The sequence below is a fragment of the Daphnia magna genome, unplaced genomic scaffold (genome assembly GCF_020631705.1).
Source record: "Daphnia magna isolate NIES unplaced genomic scaffold, ASM2063170v1.1 Dm_contigs200, whole genome shotgun sequence".
Classification (NCBI taxonomy): domain Eukaryota; kingdom Metazoa; phylum Arthropoda; class Branchiopoda; order Diplostraca; family Daphniidae; genus Daphnia; species Daphnia magna.
The window spans coordinates 87,574-107,320 of record NW_025533172.1 but is presented as its reverse complement, the minus strand read 5'-3'; the positions used below and the strand labels follow the sequence as shown (position 1 = coordinate 107,320).

General features: G+C 40.7%; 1 protein-coding gene across 1 annotated transcript in view; it reads left to right on the top strand.

The window, feature by feature from the left end:
* LOC123467590 (homeobox protein cut-like) overlaps nt 1-19,747 on the top strand; it is a gene marked incomplete at its 5' end in the record, with an annotated part of 86,109 nt that overhangs the window by 14,545 nt on the left and 51,817 nt on the right. Inside the window, 4 exon segments of the mRNA XM_045167460.1 lie at nt 9,053-9,120; nt 16,795-16,927; nt 17,597-17,663; nt 18,321-18,369. Coding sequence (XP_045023395.1) covers nt 9,053-9,120; nt 16,795-16,927; nt 17,597-17,663; nt 18,321-18,369 — 317 coding nt within the window.

The window sequence follows — 19,747 nt, the reverse complement described above, 5'->3', positions numbered from 1 at the left end:
ATGGGGAGGAGTTTGAAAAAAATGGGGGAGAAGAAGAAAATAAGAATTTGAAGAAAAAAAGTAAATGCATTATATCCATATTGTATACACGAAAAGAAAAGGCACTTGGTCCGCGTCGCAATGAACCGAACAGCAGGTGAAATGAATCACGTTATGTATCGGGTAAAGAACTTCCTGTCTTTTCAAGTGGAACGTCGTACAAGAAAATCGTGTCCCGAAGAAGAAGAAGAAGAAAAAAACGATAATTCTTCCACACACACACACACAGAAAAAAAAAAACGGGCATTACTCCGTTTGTATATTACGCTGCTTGTACATAAGTAAAAAGTGTGTAAGAGATTGATTTATTTTCGAAAAAAAAAAAACTGGAGAAAAGACCGGACACGCGTTCAATCCGAAGAGGTCGGTGAAAAGTCAAGTACAAAACATGGAAAAATCTTTTTTTCTTCTGTGTGTGTGTGTGTGTGTGTGTGTGTGTAAGAGGTCCTTGGAAACGAGTCAACTTGTTCATGCGTTGAAATTTCTAAAACTCGCTTGCGTCCATCGTGTGATAAACGACGCTAACGTTCGTCGTTGCTACCGAGATTTTTCATTCGGCAGATGGGCTTAAACGACGCTACACGTATCATTGCCATGTATCCCCCCCTTCTTCTTTAAAAAAAAAAAAAAATTATCTTTTCCATGATGAATGTTTATCATTGAAAAGAAGTTGAAAAACGAAACGTTCAGTCGAGAAACGATTTAAAATGTTGATTTTTTTCCGGGGGTTGTCGACTGAACATCGTTCGAGATTTAGTTGCGCAATTTCCGGTGCAATACAGGAGAACGAACGCTTTTGTTTTCATCTTATAGTTCAACATCTCTTGTACGGGGTAGGAAGGGGGGGGGGAGGGGGTAGTAGTTTGTGTTTATTGTTTGCAGGTAAAAAAAGGCGAGAGCGCACACAATATAAAGGTAGGCGCTACGTGATGATGGAAGAGCTTATGCCTGGACGGATGAGTGTGTATACACTTTTTTGAGGGTGTAGAACGGATGGAAACGCAAAGGGGCCTTGACTTGAACCGCGCACATTCAACCGAGTCATGCAATCCACTACCGATCAAAGCAAACAAAAAATGTTTTTTTTTTTTTTTTTTTTCTTTCCCGGCTCCCTCCTACACTTTGATGCTTCGACGACCGCCACCTGATGGCATACCACCGAGAAATGAAAAGCTCAAAGAGAAATGGGAATAAACAAATAGGATTGCGGGGGTTTGTCGAAAAGGCGCACACGGAAAGGAAAATCGTAAATGTATGTATGCATATATTTGGAAGTTTCAGAAGAACAGCAGGTTGGCCAGTAGCGCCTTACTACCGTAGTCGTAAGTACACGTCGGTCATACTCGGAAGGGCATATCATGCGATACCCCCTCTTCTTCTTCTTTTTTTTTTTTTTTACCTAGAAAAATGTAAACAAAACACGATCGGTAATTGTATATTATCCGTCCCTCTTCTGTACGTAGCAGCTCTGTTGCAAGCTCACGGTTCATACTTTCCGAACATCAGCCGGTGAGGTTTTCGACCGAGCATATCGACTTACGTTAGTTATGCAAGGTTGATTTTGATGAATAAGTAGAATATTATTATTTATTTTTTGTTTTTATAGGAAAAATGGATGCGAAGTAGAAGACAAGGAGGGGGGGGGGAGTCATTGCTTTCTTTCGTTTTTATTTATTTATTTTATTTTTTTTAAAGAACAATAGCATAAAGGGGGGGAGGGAAAGTCAACACCCGAGCCGAACGAACGAAAAAAAAAAAGCGCGAAAACAAAAAATTTGAAAAATAAAAATCGGTTGGAAATGGATCCGGCTGCATAATCGCTTTGAACACAATCTCGTCATTCGTAATATAAACAATAAAGAAGAAATCACACACCAATCTTATTCTTATTCCGTTATAATCAACCTTCACCCCACCCCTCTCTATGCATTATTTTCCAGCTGACCGGGAACCCCCTCCCCCACCAAAAAACAGGTTGCGAATTTTAAGAACCATGTCCTTGCTCCGCGTTTTTTTTTTTTTTTTTTTTTCCCTTTTTAAAAAATAATAATTCAAACATATTTTTTTCAAGTGCTTGGTAACGATGACGACATTTTCTTTGTTTGCGTTTTGCTTCCCGGAAAAGAAAAAGGGCATGAGAATTTGTGATGTGAAGAGTTTAAAGGTTCGTCGCTTGTATGATTGCAATTGAATATCTCTGCCGGTAGCTGTTTCGAACAAAATATTTAGTAAAAGTAAAAAGCGATAACAGTGGCGAAGATTTTGAAAGAAAAGAAAAAAAGGAACGGCAGCAGGAGGCGTGTTCGGTAGCGGCCATTTGGGGCGGACTTATGGGACAGATAACACGCCCCCTCGGCGAGTTTTCTTGCGAGACTTGTCAGGATGAAAATAGAAAAAGATGGGCGAAAGAGGTTGGATATTTATAGCTGAAAGGAAAAGAGACAACAGACGAAGAAAAGATCTTACCTGGTGTGTGTGTCTGTGTGTACCTGAATTGCAGCCAAACATGAGAAAATATAGGGTAGCCACTTCAATGTGTCGCCGTTTGTAATGTACGGCCTTAGGTTCGAGCCTGGGTTAGGCTGCAAACTTTTATATATCGAAAGCATTCTATTTTTTCGTATTGAAATACGGCAGGCTCAATATTTATCGAAGAGACATTTCTATGAATTGATTATATTTATTTTTTTCTGGGTTTATATATATATATTTTTTCTTTCGTCGTTGCGTAAATATTTTCTTTAAACTGGTTGGTTTGTTCCACACAAACACGTCTATTATTTATTTTTTTTAACGACGTTCCTGCTGTTATTGTACAGTGTGCATATATTTCTTTCTCTCGCTCTTTTGTGTCTTATTTTATGTGCGACCGCTTCTTTCCCCCCACGTTTTGGATGGGTACATTTTTGCTGACGATGCTGCAGCCATTTTTCTTAAACTCTGCAGAGCAATAGTCTTTCCTTCTTTGAAAGAAAAGATGTTCATCATGTTTACGTTGTTTTCTAGATCCTCCATCAACCACCAGCCAAAGACTTTTTTTTTTTTCTTTTCTTGTTTCCTAACCAGTTTTTAACGGCCATCTGGCTAATTAGCTTTTCTGGAGAGCTCTCTAGCAGCTGATATAGTAGTCCCGTTTTTTTTTTCCCCTTTAAAATGTTATTATTGTTATTATGTAAGAGCTGGTCGCTGCAACATTCGGCACTCTCTCTCTCTCTTAACAGTCATCTGATCGCCTTGAGCTAATAGTTCAATCGATTGCTTGCGACTGATAGACGTTAATGTAATCTACTTTCTCCCGGACGTTGTATATTATACAGATTAGATTTTTCTCGTTCACCTGGACTATTATATAGGCCGTTTCAACTTTACGGTCACTTCAAAAGCCCTTCATTTTTCTTTTTTTTCTTTCTTTCTTTAGAGACAGGAGGGGGAATTAAACCGTGTTAGTGCGGAGCAAAAAGTGTAGGACCGCCCGTTGGTTTGCATAGACTTGTATACGAAGGTACACACACACCTATAGGCAAAAGGGGGCATCAGATCATATAGCCACACACACACACACACGAACACACCAGAGGGGGGGTTACATAAGGTAGCTGCTGCCGTGTGTTCTCTCTTCGGTTATAATTTTTTCGAAATTAAAAAAAGGAAAAAGTAAAAGAGAAAAGAATCGCTTTTGAAAGGGCTTCATTAACTCGATATGCTTTGCGGAGGAAAAGAGTTTTGTGCCGACGCCGCTCCGTGTGTTACTGGTAACTATAGAACTGAAAACAATGGGACGAGAAAAATGAAAGGGAAGAGAACCGATCTCATGGAAACCCCCCAATGAGGAACAGAGGGGGAAAGGGTGGCTGCCATCATTTTTTCTTATTTTTTTTATTCTGCATGATAATAGTTCAAACTCTTCTTCTTCCCCTATACAATAAGCAATCCATTTGATTTTTTTATAAATAAAAAAGGGGGTTGAAAACAGTAGAAGGGGTTGCGTGATTGTCATGCAAGTTGTGGGGTGTCGTCCATCGTGCGGTAAAAAACGAAGCACCCCGAGTGTGAAAAGCAGAGGGGACAACTGCGAAATGAACGCCAGCGCATCACCATATAGACGCAACGGCATTTGCATAATATGTAGAGCGCATAGGTTTGAAATATCGGGTCTCTCTGTCAACTTCTTTTCATTGCGCAATGTATGTGGCTCGTTTGCGCATAGCGGTCTGCCTTTTCTTACCTCTTCCCTTTTTTTTCTTTCTTTCTTTCTTCTAATATTCAAATAATATAGCAGGAAAGCTTTTGTTGTTATTAACCAAGCGTATCCTACAGATTATCATGTACGAGAGTCTTTTTTTTTTTTTTTGAACTCTAGTGCACGTTTGTTTGAAATCCCGTTGGATGATTTGATATGAATCGGAAGTGCTGCGCTTTTAATGAAATTCAATAGAATCGAACATTCTTTGAATACAACAAGCGATTTTAAAAAACTGGTAGAGTCAAGTGGATAAAAAATGGAGGAAATTCCACAGTTGCAACACTTTTTTTTCCGGATTTCGAAAGGATGTTTTCTAGTATCAACTAATAACTGTAAATATTATCTTAATACGAGCTGGGTTATTTGAACGATGGGAGCAAAAACACAAGAAAAGGAAACGTACCGTTGCCGTGTCGATCACAAGACAAAGAAGACCAGATACTTAACTTTTTTCTCTTTTTTCTTTTAAATATTACAATAAAAAAAAAAAAAAGGAAAAAGGCCAACCGAAATGATCAGGCGTGACTTGACTGGCTAATTGCTGTTGAGCATCAACTCGATCCTTGACTCAAACCGTTTTCTTCTTCTTTTTAACGTCATGTATACAACCCACAGTAAAACACAACTACTGGTGAAATAAGGAAGTGACCTTTTTTTTTCTTCTTCTTTATTTTTGTATGGAAAATGTAATTTTCTTTTCTTCTTCCTCCTCCTTCATTTTTGTGTGGAAAAGTAGTAGAAGAGTTTCAAAAGAGATAACCACCAACCAACCAAGCAAACAAATAGGTATGGCGGCATCGTCGGAATTGGTTGAAACCTGTTGAACGAGTCGAGTTTTTTCTTTCTTCCCCCAACTACTGTTGTCCACTTCTTCTTTTTTGCATATCGAGTTTGTTATGTTGTTGTTTTTAAGGAGAAAAAAGAAAAAAACTACTGTGAGTGAACTTGTTTTTTTCTTCCTCTTAAACACAGCAGAAAACAAAAGAGACGCTAGTTTGACGCTGTTGTGTTTCGAGAGGGTCTACACCCTTATGAATTTATTGTGTCGTGCGTGAGGACCACCTCGTGTGTTGCAATACAGCTCCCGAAGAAGAAAATTTTTTTATTTAATGATTGCTCTGCGTCTATATGGACCCTCCTTCGCAGCCGCCGTTGTCTGTGTTGCTGACTTCATTAACGTCTTCAATTATCTTTCCAAACCCTCCCTTCTCCGAAAATAAAAGAACGTTGAAATTTTCTTTTTCCCACCACCGTCGTACGCCACTGGTGGTTGCATAGTACCGAAAAATATAGAGCTCGCATCGTTTTTTGTTTTGTTTAAAAAAATATATATATATTTTAGGGTCTTATTATTCTGTATAGACAGAGTGAGCATAGTCAGTATCTATCCTGTTTTAAATATCTATCCCTTTCTTCTTTTTGTATGATATGATATAATATCTTCGACGGGGGCAGAATGGAACACACAAAAAAAGGGGGAAAGAAAAAAAGAAGGGCCATCAAAAACAAAAATTGACGGCGGGAGCATTTTAAATTATTTTTTACGATGGACGCGCGGGCATCAAAAAAAAGACCAAACGTTTTATTCCTTTTTTTTTTTCTAATACGGGGAACAAAAAAAAAAAAAAGAGGAAGATGAGGGGGGGGGGGGAACCTGCTGCTGGATGCGTTATATAGGGCTACACCTAATGCGGTAATCATCACCTGAGGCGGCCCATCAGCAACCAATGGCGACGGCGGCACATCAGGCGGCGGCTGCGTTCAAACAGCTGCTCGACTTGGGTGTTTTTATTTTAATGCGATACGTTAAAAAGGAAAAAAAAAAAAAAGGGGCAAGGGGAAGAAGGAACAAAGCTGTGTTAGCAAAAAGAACGCCACCTGTAAGATTTAGGGATGCGCTACCGGTCCGTGGCGTCCGTTGCTATGGGTTACCATTCTTTAACTTCGTTTGATTTTCCTCGGCCGCAAATCCAATCGACTGCATTTCTTATTTCTTCCAGTCTTCAGTCAATTAAACAGAAATGATGATAACGAGGAGAAAAAAGAAAAAAAACAATGGATGCAATGGATGGGTAGATTTTTTGTTGGGGTCTGCACGTGAAAGAAACGCAACCTTGTACGTTTGATATACACACACACACACACAAAAAAAACGAGAGATTGTAATTGAATTTCAGTTCGAGAATGAGGCAGATAGCCTCAAGGCCAATCTGTATGTTCTACTAGATTATTTTTTTCCCCCTTTTTATTTTCTTCTTCCTCTTCACTGATGTTCTCCTTTTTTTTTTTCGATTCAAGGCAATCACCATCTGTAATAATAATCATGCGCCAGAAGGCAATCAGGGCCAGAGCAAAAAGCATTTTTGTGCGTAGGCTAATATATCTTGAGACTATAGCGATGAAGATCAGGCGATAGCTAAAAAGAAAAAAAAATTGATCTCCACATCGCATGCATCTAAAAAGAGATGCCTCGTCAATTGCTCGTGTATCGTTTAAATTCGGTTAAACACGACAGCTACACTTTTTTTTTTTTTTTTTTTTACGTGAAAAGGTCGCCGTATGGCGTTCGAAGGCGATGCGGAAGAAGACGCCCTTTTTGGCAATAGTTGGTGGGGGAGCTGTTGGGGCTGATGCGATTATACTTAATCACGCCCGAGCGACGTCAACACACTCTAAAAGAAAAGCAAGCGGACTGTCTGCCGTGTGCTTGTGCGGCAATGGCCATTTTAACCGCGATGGAAAGTAGCAACTCTGCCCCCCTTTCTTCTCGTTTTTGAATGCTTGAACAAGTGCTGCAACGCGAAGATCGGCAAGCGACATCAAAGTGTGAGGGACGAGGGCGAGCAGCACGGATCGGGGCAGCCGAGAATTCCGTCAACCGTCTGGAGGCGAAGAGGGATTGCTCTCTGTACGTGCGGGCATTACTTTTTTCTTTCTTTTTTCTTCAACTCGTTTCCGTGCTTCTATTTTCGCCCCTCTTCCATCGTCGGTCGTAAACTTAATGAACACGGTCGGATGACTCGTGATTGGATGCGAGCACCAAGGTCTGCTTAAATGTAGGACACAACGATGGCGATGTAAAAAGGATTTTGTTTTCTTCTTCTTCTTCTTCTTATCTTGCACGTAGAAACGAAGTGAAATTCTGTGCTTTAATTTTTTTGTTATCCTTCAATTTCGAATGAGAGTGCACGTCAATTGGGAAGGAGAGGGGAGGATCTGTGTAAATGTGAATCGTCATTGAACAGCGACAACTTCAAACAAATAGGGAAACAAATAAAGGCGACGTAATAGACGTGTGTGTGTGTGTGTGTGCAGGTCATCAACACATACACACTCGATGAGTTCTTCTTTTTCCTGGTAACAGACGAAGAGGAAGGAAAAAAAAAAAAGTTAAACGTCATCGTCGTGTCATGATGATAACCATTTCCCTTATTTTTTTTCTTACTTGTTATTCCTTTTTGTCGTAGCCCCACGTTGTCGTCGCCACTCACGTTCGAATGGCGAGGCAGATGAGGTGACACGGTAACAATGACGTGGAAAACATGTGTGCAAAAGGAGACACACGCAGGGGAAGAGCCAAGTTTTTCTATTTTTTTCTTGTGTCTATTATTATTCTAGCCTCTCTTATTTCTGTTCACTTCTTGATAAACAGCTCGACCTGAACGTCTCTTAGTTTTTTTTTTTGAATATTATTGTTTGCTTCAGCATTTTTTTCCAACCAGTCAGTACAGACTAAAATAATATGAGCGGCCATTTCTTTTTTTTTTTCTTATTAAAAAAAAAAAAAAACTCTTCAAATATGACATCTCATTTCAGTTGATTGTCGCGCCTCTCTTTCCCTGGAAAGAAGCGACTATCGTCTGTCAATTGACACAATAGGATTCGAGAAAGTTTGGTTCTTTTAAACGCGTCCCTATTTTTTTTTTCGCCTCTTCGTTTTCTTTGTTGTTTCTGCTGTTGTCTCTTGTTTTCCCCCCTCCATCAATAAATACAAGACTGTTTAGCTGAGACGGGAAGCATATGCAGATGGGATTTTGAGGGGGGGGGGATGTTATTGGCGTCTTTTATTCCGTCACGTCTTCCTGCATTGTTATTGTATGATCTCGTTTCTAGTCATTTCAGACATTCAAGAAAAAGAGAAAACGAGTCACTTCTTTTTCGTCACTAAACTTATGAATAAGATGGATCATAATAAGCTCTTTAGGATTCGATTAGATCTACTCCCCATACTCGAGAACGGATAGCGTTTGCCGCTCGGTTTAACTCGATGATTATTATTTATTTTTTTTTTTTTAAATAGGTCTTTATCTTTTCTTTTGAATTGTTTGAGAAGAAACAACAAATGCCAGTTTGGTTGATGCGTTCGAAATGAAATAACGCGGACTAAACGGAATCGTTTACATAACAACACGACGAGGTTTGCCCAGGTGCACCTTCCCGAATTGATTTTAAAAGAAAAAGAAAAAAAAAAAAAAATGCTGTTCACGTTTGTTTCGTTTGGCGCAAGAATTAAATGCAGGGAATTTATTATTATTATTATTTTTTTTCCCTTTCAACTTTGGGGGAAGGGAACGGATTGTCTGCGGACGAGTTATATCAAACGAGCAGATCGATGACTAGAACCGTTGAAGTGATGATCCAATTTACTTGAGCACAAGACCCGTTTTATTTCTGTTATTTTCTTTCGTTTTTGTTTTTGTTTTTTTTCTCTTGAACTAATTCATTGTATTTTTCTTTGTTTGTTTGTGTGTGTGTTATCTTTTTTCACAGAGGTGACAATCAAGCAGCTGAAGGAGAAGGTCCGCCAAGCTGAAGAATCCCTGGAACTAATAGTTCAGGTAAGAAGTTGTTCTTGTCTTATAGGAAGAAAAATACCCTCACACACATACGCGTATAGATGTTGTAATTCGCGTTTGATTGTCTTCCTTTATTTTTCTTGCTTTTCTCTAACTACTACTACTACTGCTTGTTATCTTTGGTTGATTGCTTGATATCCCCATTCCATCAACTTTTTTTTTTTTTTTTTACCTTTTGCGTTCGCTCGGTAGCCCCCGGAAGGGGCAAACAAACGAATCAAACCAGTTTTTTGTTGTTTTTTCCTTCCACTTTTTCGTGTGTGTGTGTGTGTGTGTGTGTGTGTGTGTTAACCATCGTTTTTATTTTTTTGATGATGCATTGGTATACCTGTAAACAACCTTGCCGCTCGGCATTCTCTCTCACACACTATTTTATTTGTTATCGCTCGTCTCGCCTTGTATTGATAGCGAGGAAGACTTTAAGAAGATTCAGCCGGTCTTTTGTGACAGAAAACAAAAAGGGGGGAATCCGATGTCAAAGGTTCAAATTAACTATTTTTTTTTCTTTGTAAAAACGTAATCGCGGTACTACTTAAATTTGCCGCCGTCGCTTGATCAAGAAATCCGACATTACAGTTCTTGATCTACTCGTCTAATCTCGATGACGTTTCAAATGTTTTCCCGCGCCCCCATAAATCTATTTCGCTTTTTTTGGTTGTGTTGTTTTTGAGGTCACATTTTTTTGTTTCCTTTCTCTTATTTTTCCTCTGAATTACTCGGGGAAAAAAAAAAAAAAGGAACGTTGAGAATCTTGTCATTTGAACTTGATGTGCTTGTCGGACTTGCACACAACGGTGAAACGTGTGAACCAATGAAAGGGAATCTTTTCGTCGGCGAAGCAAGTGAACGCAGCTCAACCGCAAGTCGAACGAAATAGACACTGACATCTTTGTGCTTTCTTTTTCTTAACACTTGGTTGTGTTTCTCTTCAACCCCCCCCTCTCTGTAAAACAAAACAAAAAGGAGAGGACATTAACGATGGGACTTTAACGAAGCGGTGACGGAGAGACGACAGCCGCGTTCGTCCAGCTGCCGATGTCTCTTTTGTCAGGGCTCGATGGCCGACTGTCCAGACGAGTTGACGAGACTCGATGTAAACTAGATGGGTTGACGTGTTCGCTGGTAATAGACACTCGCTGGAAAACGCATATCAAAATGGCGGGGAAACCAAAAAAAAAACGAAGTAAAAAGTTTAACGCGTCCCGATCACGCCCTCTGCCGCTGCCGTACTTATTAGACAACAACTAAATGCGTATATACATGAGGTGTTTGATTATTATATACTTTTTTTTTTTTCTTCTGTGCTTTGCGGTCAAAAAAAAAAAAATAAAAAAAAATATGAATACAGGAAGACGGCTTAATATGTAACAGCACCGCCATCGTTTTGCGGCATTTGACTTCTGTTTTTTTTTTTTTGTTGTTTTTAGGAAGGGGGGGGTTTCTTACTACAACCCACAGATGGTTCGTTTATCGAACTTTCTATTTGACTTTTGTAGCCATGGAGCGTTTCACGTGTACGCTTGGAAAACGAAACAACAGAGTTTTTGAAAGACAAGTAGGGAAAGAGAAAAAAAAAAAAACATCGTCTATAGCCAAGGAAGAAAAGAAGAATGATTCAAACATTGAATTGGCCTTTGAACTCGAAACTCTGATGGTTCAATGAAGACTTCCTGTCGTGCTCACGAAATTGTGTGCGCGTCTAGCATTGGATATATTTACATACGTCGTAGACAAGGGGGGGAAAAAAAACCCGAGTAGCAACGATAGAGCCCTATAAATCTCCAGTAGAAACATTTCTTTCCTCTTGTTCCAGCCAAACCGTCCACTCTCTTGCATCATTCTTTCTGTTCATAACACAATACCTTCAGTCATATTTTTGATTAGACCCCAAGAGGTCAGGTGAAACACACACACGGTCGCATATAAAGCCCTTTTTTTTCTTTTTCTCTTCCATTTTTTTTTAAGAAGGGGAAATGTGGGACGCTCGCCAAAAGTTGTACATTTCGATGTTGCTCTTTTTGGTGTGGCCATCCCACGTCGTTCAGTTTCTCGCACAGCAAAACTCGTATCAACTTTTGCTTCACTGTGTATACACACAGCACACAGACCAGAAAAGAATATGGAGTTTATACGAGGATGATGGATGGTGTTCGCATTAAGCTAACGATCTAAATGAACTGTTTGGCTAGAGCGGGGCGCGCAAGTTTTTTCGGGGTTGTTGATGAGCTCTCCTCCACCTCCTTTTTGGCAGACAGAGAGAGAGAGAGAGAAAACGCACGCTGCATGTCTGTGTAATATAGCCCCCCACGATATGTGTGTTAAGCCCAGTCCGTTTTGTGTGTGTGTGTGTGTGTCGTCATTTTTCTGGTGGTTGCTGGAAACAATCATAACAATCACCGCGGGAGGCTACCAGCAGTCAACCGGGAAAGAAGAAAAAAAACTTTTCTCTGGTTGTCGTCGATTCCTCGGTTGAGGGCGGGCGTAGTAGTAGTAGCTAGTAAGTAATCTATAAACACTAGACCGTGCTAAAGGAAGAAAAGAGAGAGAGGCCTGGAACTTTTGTTTCATTTTTGTTTTTGAACTGGTATAAAATAAAGGGCAGCACTACGGTTGATGGATGAGTTCTAGATTGAGCTTAGCCAAAAGAGAGAGAGAGAGACCCAGCAACGCGCACATATCGTGCAAGAGCAACAGCAGCGAAACGTGGGAAATTTAAAGGAAAAGTCTCGTTTTTTCAACAAAAAACACAAAAAAAAAAAATGAAAAGAAATATAGCCTGTTATTGGGCTCACGCTATACACCACGTCATCCTCTCACCGTTGTGTGTTGATGGCTCGGCACTGGCTTGTATATTATGTTACACTCTTCTCTATCTCTCTCTCTCTCTCCATATAAATATACAGGTGGAAGGCGATGATTGTTTGTATCCGCAAACGAGAATCGGAAATGCTCAATCTCTCCGGTTTTTTCTTTTTTGTTTCATCAAAAACAACGACACAACACTGAAAAAAAAAAAATGAATGTTGCAATGAAAAACATCTGGCGTCTTTGTTTGATGGCGTCGACTTAAGTGCGATATGTAACGATCAACGGCGGGTCTAGCACAACACATGCATCAGCGGAAATGCAGCAAGACGTTGAAGGAGAACCCCGAAAAATAACTTCAAAACAACAAAAAAAAGAGCCACAGGGTAAAGCGGATATTGTACGCGGATCATTACCTTTCCCTCTATTGCCTTCCCCCCTTATTGTATTTGTACTGTACGCACAGCATTGCGTGAGTCGTCCGTGTTTCTCTCGTTCGAGCCACACACACTGGTCACTGATGGACCGTTCTATCCGAGAAATATACACGTAATAAGCGGGTGTGTATATTTGTATACGTGTGTGTGTGTGCGGTCTGTAACGTGTAATCCAGCTAGTGTGTGTGTGTGTGTACAAGACATTATTTAGATGACAGGGAACTCAAACGTTCTTTCTGGTATGCACACCCTCGCCCCAATTAATATATTGGACCAAACCGCTAAAAACGTAGACACTCTCACGGAAAACATGATGGAAACTCGTAAAACTAACAAAATAGACGAGAAAAATAAAAAAGGGGGACAGCGATGATAAGACAGACAAGGTGGTGATGTGAGGCTTTCTTGCGGTTTTCGCTACTCATTTAACGACGGAAAAAAAAGAGAAACAAGTGGATACACGATGCAACATACGGTCATTGGACAGACGGGAATTTCTATTTCTTTTCAAACACAATTTTCGTGATAACTTGAGATGATTGGCTCTTACCGAGGAAAAATTGCGCTCCTTCGCGAAAAGGTAGTCAAGACAATCGATCGATAATTGGTCATTCCCCTTGGCTATTATCGACCCTCACTCACTGGACTAAGTTTCCTGCTCCTTTTTATTTTAATCCATCCGTCTGTCTGCTCCTCCCCTCTTCTCCATTGCGCCTTTGTTTCGTACGTGTCGATCCATCAACGTTTTCTGAAGGTACTCGAAACTTGTGTTAGCTCCTGCTGCTCTACATATCGTACAAAACTAAAGAGAACTCGGTTCAGTATGTATGTATATTTTTGTTTTTTTTTTGCGGCGGAAGGTGAAACGCCGGGATCAGCTGGTGATCGGTAATATAGGCAAGCGTATATAGAAAAACCAGAAATTGGGTCGAACTCGGCTGTCCAGCAAAACGCGCACGCACACGGTCCAAGAGCGGACGGACCACATCCATCAGCCGATCTGAGACTGTATAGACACGCTCGTTATTATTCCCACATCTCCTCCTCTTTTCTTCCATTATTCGTTTTTATTTTTTTGGACACGAATTTTTAGGTGGAAACATTGCCGATAATCGAAAAAAACTAAAAAAAAAAAAAAAGTACAAACCATTGCCACCGACCATCAGATAGTCGAAAATAAACGAAAGGTCAGAGGTGTTTTCTCTTAACGAAGATTGTGTTTACTTAAAAATCCATAAGAAATGAGGGAAATCTTTGTTTTCTATAGTAGCATGATGGGATGCAATTGAAAAAAAAAAAGAACCGGAAGAGGGGAAAAGAATGGATGCGTTTAGATAGAAAAAAGAAACAAGATTCGTCGTATGTGGTAGTATAGTTTATCGGATGGCAATTTCATCGATGGTGGGTGGTCGCAGCGGCGCCAACGATCGGATTGGATCCTGTCACGCAACCTATGATTCAGACAGTCGGAGCAGGGGCGCCCGTTTCGGATGTACTACGTTCACAATTTATGGATGCGAATCAGGAAATATAATAGCGTCTATGCATCTATTGCGCTCCTAAATTGAAATGGACGACAGATTCTTGCGTCTTTTCATTGCGTCGTGGACGAGAGTGTTGCAGTCGACTTGATCACACGCTCGGAATTTTTGATCCCATTTTCGTTCGTTCGACGAACGACTCCACCCTTTTTATGGGGTCGTCTTCGCATCTAGCGAAGCCCAGATGTTTCGCACCTTTGCCCAACATCACACGGACACCAACTCCTCCGAAAAATGAAAAGCAGCTGATTTCGTGTATCCGAATTCTCCGAGTCCCCACGTCTAGTTTGCAGCGCTATCTCGATTGCATCTTTTTATTAGATTTTGACCGTAGCATAATAGTTTTGCGCGTGTCCCTCTAAGATTTCCTAATTACGTTCATCACACGCCCGTCCATAACGTACACTGTTTTTTCATTTCCCAATTTTTTTTTTTTTTGTGCTTTTTCTGTACTGCGGGACGACTACAAAAGACACACGCGCATTTCATTGGGCCGCGATATGACGCCACTGTGCGCGCTAAGGTTTCGTCGTCAATCTTTATCGTTATATATCAGCGATCCCTGCAGGAGACCCCCTCTTTTTTTGTGTGTGTGTGTGTGTGTGTGAAAACTAATTAATTCCAACGCTGCTTTGTAGCCGTCTAATATCGCCCCGGAACGTCCAAGCGACGCTGCTGTGCCAGCGTGTGTCAACCTTCTCTTCTACCTTTTCAACTGTAAAGGCAATTACCACCCATTGAAAATTTCTCGTAACCCCTCTCTCTCTCTCTCTCTTTCTCTGTGTGTGTGTGTATGTCCCATATTATATATCTTTTCATCCCACCTTCCCTTTTTAACACGCAGCTCTTCGGCATATGTGCCATGGTGCCCCTTCGTTTTAGCCATCGGTCATATCGATTTGGGTTGGAAAGCAAAGCTCATTTTTTTTTTTTGTGGCCCTTAGTCGTTCTTATTCATCAATCCCCACCCATCTTGTATATATTTGATGCGTGCGTGTTACACATCCTTTAGCTACCCCTCCCATCTATATAGAACCCCCATCGCATCATCGTTACTGATATATGGAGTATATCTACAATATGGGTGTGTACTTGCTAGTCGTATAGCTGCAGTCTATACGTATAGATTTACTACTACTTATAATATAACGGAAAGGTACAAAAAAATAAATAAAAAAAAAAGGGCTCGGTTTGAATCAATCGCATCCGTGACGCTTTGAAAAACTGCTGCTATGAATAAGAAAATGATTCCATTTTTTTGCCAAGGGGAATATGTAAAAGAAAATCTTGGGCCTTGTCATCGTTCTATTATGATGGAAATCTTTTTTTTTAATTCTTTTTCTCTGGAAAAGTATCTAAAAGTAAAAACAAATTAAAGACGCTGTATAAGTGTGTCTCGTGGGATGTTATAACTGTCTGTGGGCCCGGTCAAGAATCCTATAAATTTTTTATTTTATTATTATTTTTTTAAATCTGTACCTAAGCTCCCGACCGACATTGAACGGTTGTGTAGCAAGCGGTATATCGGATCACAAATACACACACACACGCTTAAAAAAAAAGAGGAAAAGAAAAATGAAGCAAAAGCCGCAAAAATGAAGAGAATGAAAAGAAAAACCGAAAGAAGAATGTCGATCGAGAAAAAGAAGTCGGGGAATATTGTGGGAACTAAATGGCTCGTGAAATGTTACCGGTATCCGGGCACGCCGTTCAGCTTTTGCGCTATATACCACTAACCATTTATTGCACCGATGCATTTTTTTTTTTTTTTTTTTGTCTTATTATAATATTGTAAACTCGAAAATAACGAGATCGGTTGATACGCGTCATCCGGATCTGGCCACGAAATGACGGGCCATTTCGGCGTGAAAAAAAGGTAAAGAATAGAAAGAGGGAAAGAAAAAAAGAAAAAAATCAAATCAATAATGGCCGCCAATTTGTTCACCGTGTGCTTTCCTAATAACTATCCACCGCAGAATGTGCAAGTTGGGCGCCATCAATTCGATTGGAGGTCAAATGTCAAGTGTTGGGTGCACCACTTATCGGTGTGACAATGGCCTGACGACAAGAGGCGTCTGCTCTTGATCCCATCCAAACAGGCAGAGACCACGTTTTTCTCACAGTTCGTCTCGTGTGTGTGTGTGATTCCCTTCGCCATGCAAGGACTGGAAGCGTTTCTCTTTCGAATGGGTAAAGAATGAGGAAATTCGGCATTCTTCTTGGTTTATTGCTTTTACAAGAAACATGAACGCAGATAAGAATCTTTAGGTTGGCAGCCGGTCGGCTTGGTGGGACCTCGTGTGGATGCTTTTTTGATAGACTCGCTCGTACGCCGTCATAAAAAACACAAAAAATGTGTATCTATGAAAATTTGGTGGACGGTGCTCGTAATTGGCAGCTGTGAAATCCACAATGGGAGCAGTAGAGGCATCAAACTCGTTTCTTTTTGGGAGAAGCTCGCCGCCACCATGCCCGCCTTGTATATATATTACTATATGCATCTAATATATATCTGCTGCTGGGCTAAATGGGCACCAGCAAGAGAGGCCACACCACGCTGTGGGTGTTTTGTGTGTCCACATGTGTTGCCCAGTTCAACGAGCAGTAAACACACAATCTTCACCAAACCGTTCTCTCTGTCTCTCTCTCCCTGAGCTAATTAAGTAGATGGTCATTTCTTTTTCGAAGAAGATTAAAATACCCCACCTCAAAAGTTTATTTCTTTTTGTTTGGTTCTGTGAGAGACTTTTGGTGCATATGCAACAGATGCTAGACAGTTAAGTTTTGAGCATTGTTTTGTTGTTGTGGAGCATTGATTGTAGTGCCTTCCCAATTTAATTTTGTTTCCTCCTTTTCCTTTTTTACGATTTCAGAGTCGAGTAGAGGAGCACGAGGACGTCCTAAGGAGCCAATTCGAGGAGAGGGAACGTGAGTTGGTCGAGTTGAACCGACTGACTGCCCATCGTTTGGCCCAAGCCGAATCGAAATTCGCCGCCCAGCAAGCCAGTAAGTTGATACCGCCATCTTCCACACACACACACACATTGAGCGGCTTTGAGTGATGATAATGTATGCTGGCCGTTATACAAATTGTCTCTCTCTCTCTCTCTATCCATATACGACTCCAACAACTCGTACATTATCATGTTTTTCGGTCCACGCTCTCGAGGTCATCGTCCCATTTCCGTCTCTATTTTCGTTTCTTGTCCGTCATGGAGTGTTCGCACACACGAGCCACGCACTTTGCATTCGTTTTTCTCTCATTGCACCATCTCACGCCGTTAACAGATCGATGATGAATCGAAACTTGTGTTTTTGATTTTGTCCGGTTCACAGACAACGTGACTGACCTATCTGATCCTCTTGCTTTCCCAACTGGCCACCCTGCAGTGCATCATCGAACTTGATGTAAATACAGGAGGCCGAAAGACAACAAAAACATAAAACTCCCGAAAAAAGAAAAAAATTAATTCCCAGAGATACGAAAAAAGTGCTGATGGAATATTTACTACTTTTGAATGAGATAAACACCAAAGATTTTTTGATGGCGGATCACGACAGAAAAAGCCAGATCGTATATGTGTGTGTGTGTGTGTAAATAAGAGAAAAGGCCATCATCAATGCTCATGTTATACCATGTGCGATATTCCAATGAATCTTTGATGTCTTTTACAGCTGTCACTGAACTGCAGTCGGAACTGTTCGACGCAAAAGCCGGAGCCGAAGTCATTTCCCATGCCAAGTAAGTCGAGCACAACAGTTTCACTAGCCGATACGTATTGCTTGCTGTTATTTACTGCTTCTTCCAACTATGAATACCCCTCTCTCTATTTTTCATTATACGTGTTATGACTCTCATTCGGGGGGGGGGCGTCTTTGAGCTTGCGACAAGCCCAAAAGTATCCGCTTTTTAGCGAAAGGGTTGGTCGCTTGTAAGACGTACGGCAGCTGGAATGAATGACTAATGCGGGAAAATTGACAGTCCTCTAACTTTTTTTTTTTTTAAATAGGGAGTAGTGCAAATCGGTGTCAATGCCGGCTGCAAAGTTATTATCAACCCGTCCCCCCCCTTTTCTCTTATCTTTCCCGCATTAAAACCGTTTTTCCCTCTGTACACCACGTCCTCGTTTGGAAGGGGGGGATTCAAAAAAAAAAAAGTCATCGACTAAAAGCTGTTGGTACACGTCGTGCATGTTTGATTGAGCTTGAGACGAACGCTTGCTGGCAATGAGCAAACAGTCATTAATGATTGTTTGTTAATGACAGATGGACGGCCGTCTAAGAGGAACTATTTAATGCCCCATGTTGTTGAGCTTCTACGCTTCATGATATTACATTATGCATACGCTCAATGGACGTTTTTTTTTAAATATATATTTTTCTCTTTCTATATTTGCAGGCTCGACGAAATTGAAATATTAATGCAGGATCTGGATCGAGCTAATCAGGTAGGAAACTCTAAAACAGCCTAGATCTGTAGTATTTAGAATTGCGTTTGTATTTGCGTACATTTCCCCCCCACCCCGTCGCTCTTTGGTGGGGGGGGGGGAGGCCCTTCTCCCACTGCGTTTCGAATACTTGATTAAACGCTGTGAATAGCTAATTGGAAAGGCATAGGGCGAAAATTCCCCGTTGACGAAGGCCAAGTTTCATCAATACAGCGCCCACACACACACATCTACTGGAACGGGCTATTCGTCGTTGAGCCTCTCTATGCCAGTTGCCATAGATAGTAAATGGGGAAAGTGGTGGGGGCTCCATTGCTAACCGACCACCATCTCAACTTGTGTGTTAACAAAGTCCTTTTTTTTTTTTTTCTTTCCCCACATTTTGCGTGGCAGTTTCAACTCAATTTGTCGATACCCGAATGATAGCGTGTACTGTCAAGCTTCTTATTTTTTTATTTTTTTTATTTTGATTTATTTTTTTCTCTACTGGAGGAAATAGTAAGGTGCTGTGCGTAATCGGTCCTTTAGTTATCTAACGACTACTATCCGACTGGGCCAATTATCATTAGACGGCCTATTGAGTTTTGTTGGGGCTCCCCCCCCCCCCTTGTCGTACAAGCAGAAGAGACTTGTATGTTTTGTCGTTAAACTGCGTATTACTATACCGATCTGATTGAAGGTTTGTGTGTTTTCTTTCTCTTCGGTCGTCTAGAGAAAAGAGATCTAACGACAAAAGGGTATAGAAGAGAGTCGTACCAATTAGAGGTGGTGGAATCGAATGCGTGGTTATTTTTATTATTATTTTTTTTTATACATCCGACTGTGCCGTGAATGAAAAGAAGAAAAGGGGAAATAATATAAGAGGGGCTCATCATTAGATGTTGAGGTTCTCAGAGACTCTGTCTCCTCTTTCCTGTGTCTGTGTGTATTCTGTGTGTGTGTGTGCGTATATGCACACATTTGAATAATAGAACAAAAATCCCCTCGAAGAGGAAATGATTTATGAATGGAGGGGGGATCAACACACACACACAAAAAAAAGGAGAGCTTCTTTTTTTCTTTTCTATCTTCTTTAGTTTTCCTTTCGAAAAAGTCGTCTATAATCTATCCATCTTTCTCTGTGTATATATTTATATACATACCAGTCCACATGTATATAAAAAGAGTATCGAATCCCCCATGTGTGGTCCCTTATCGGATCAGCTCAATATCGAAATGTTAGTGGCAAAGGCAAAAGAGAGAGAGAGAGATATGTTTACTGTGCGTTGAGCCAATGGCTTTATATTTCTTCTCTTTTTTCAGTTCGTATTCTTTTCGTGTGTACTTTGTTGTTGCATCTAGTCTCGGGCTGGTCTGCGGGTCTTTAGGGCTAGTCCTT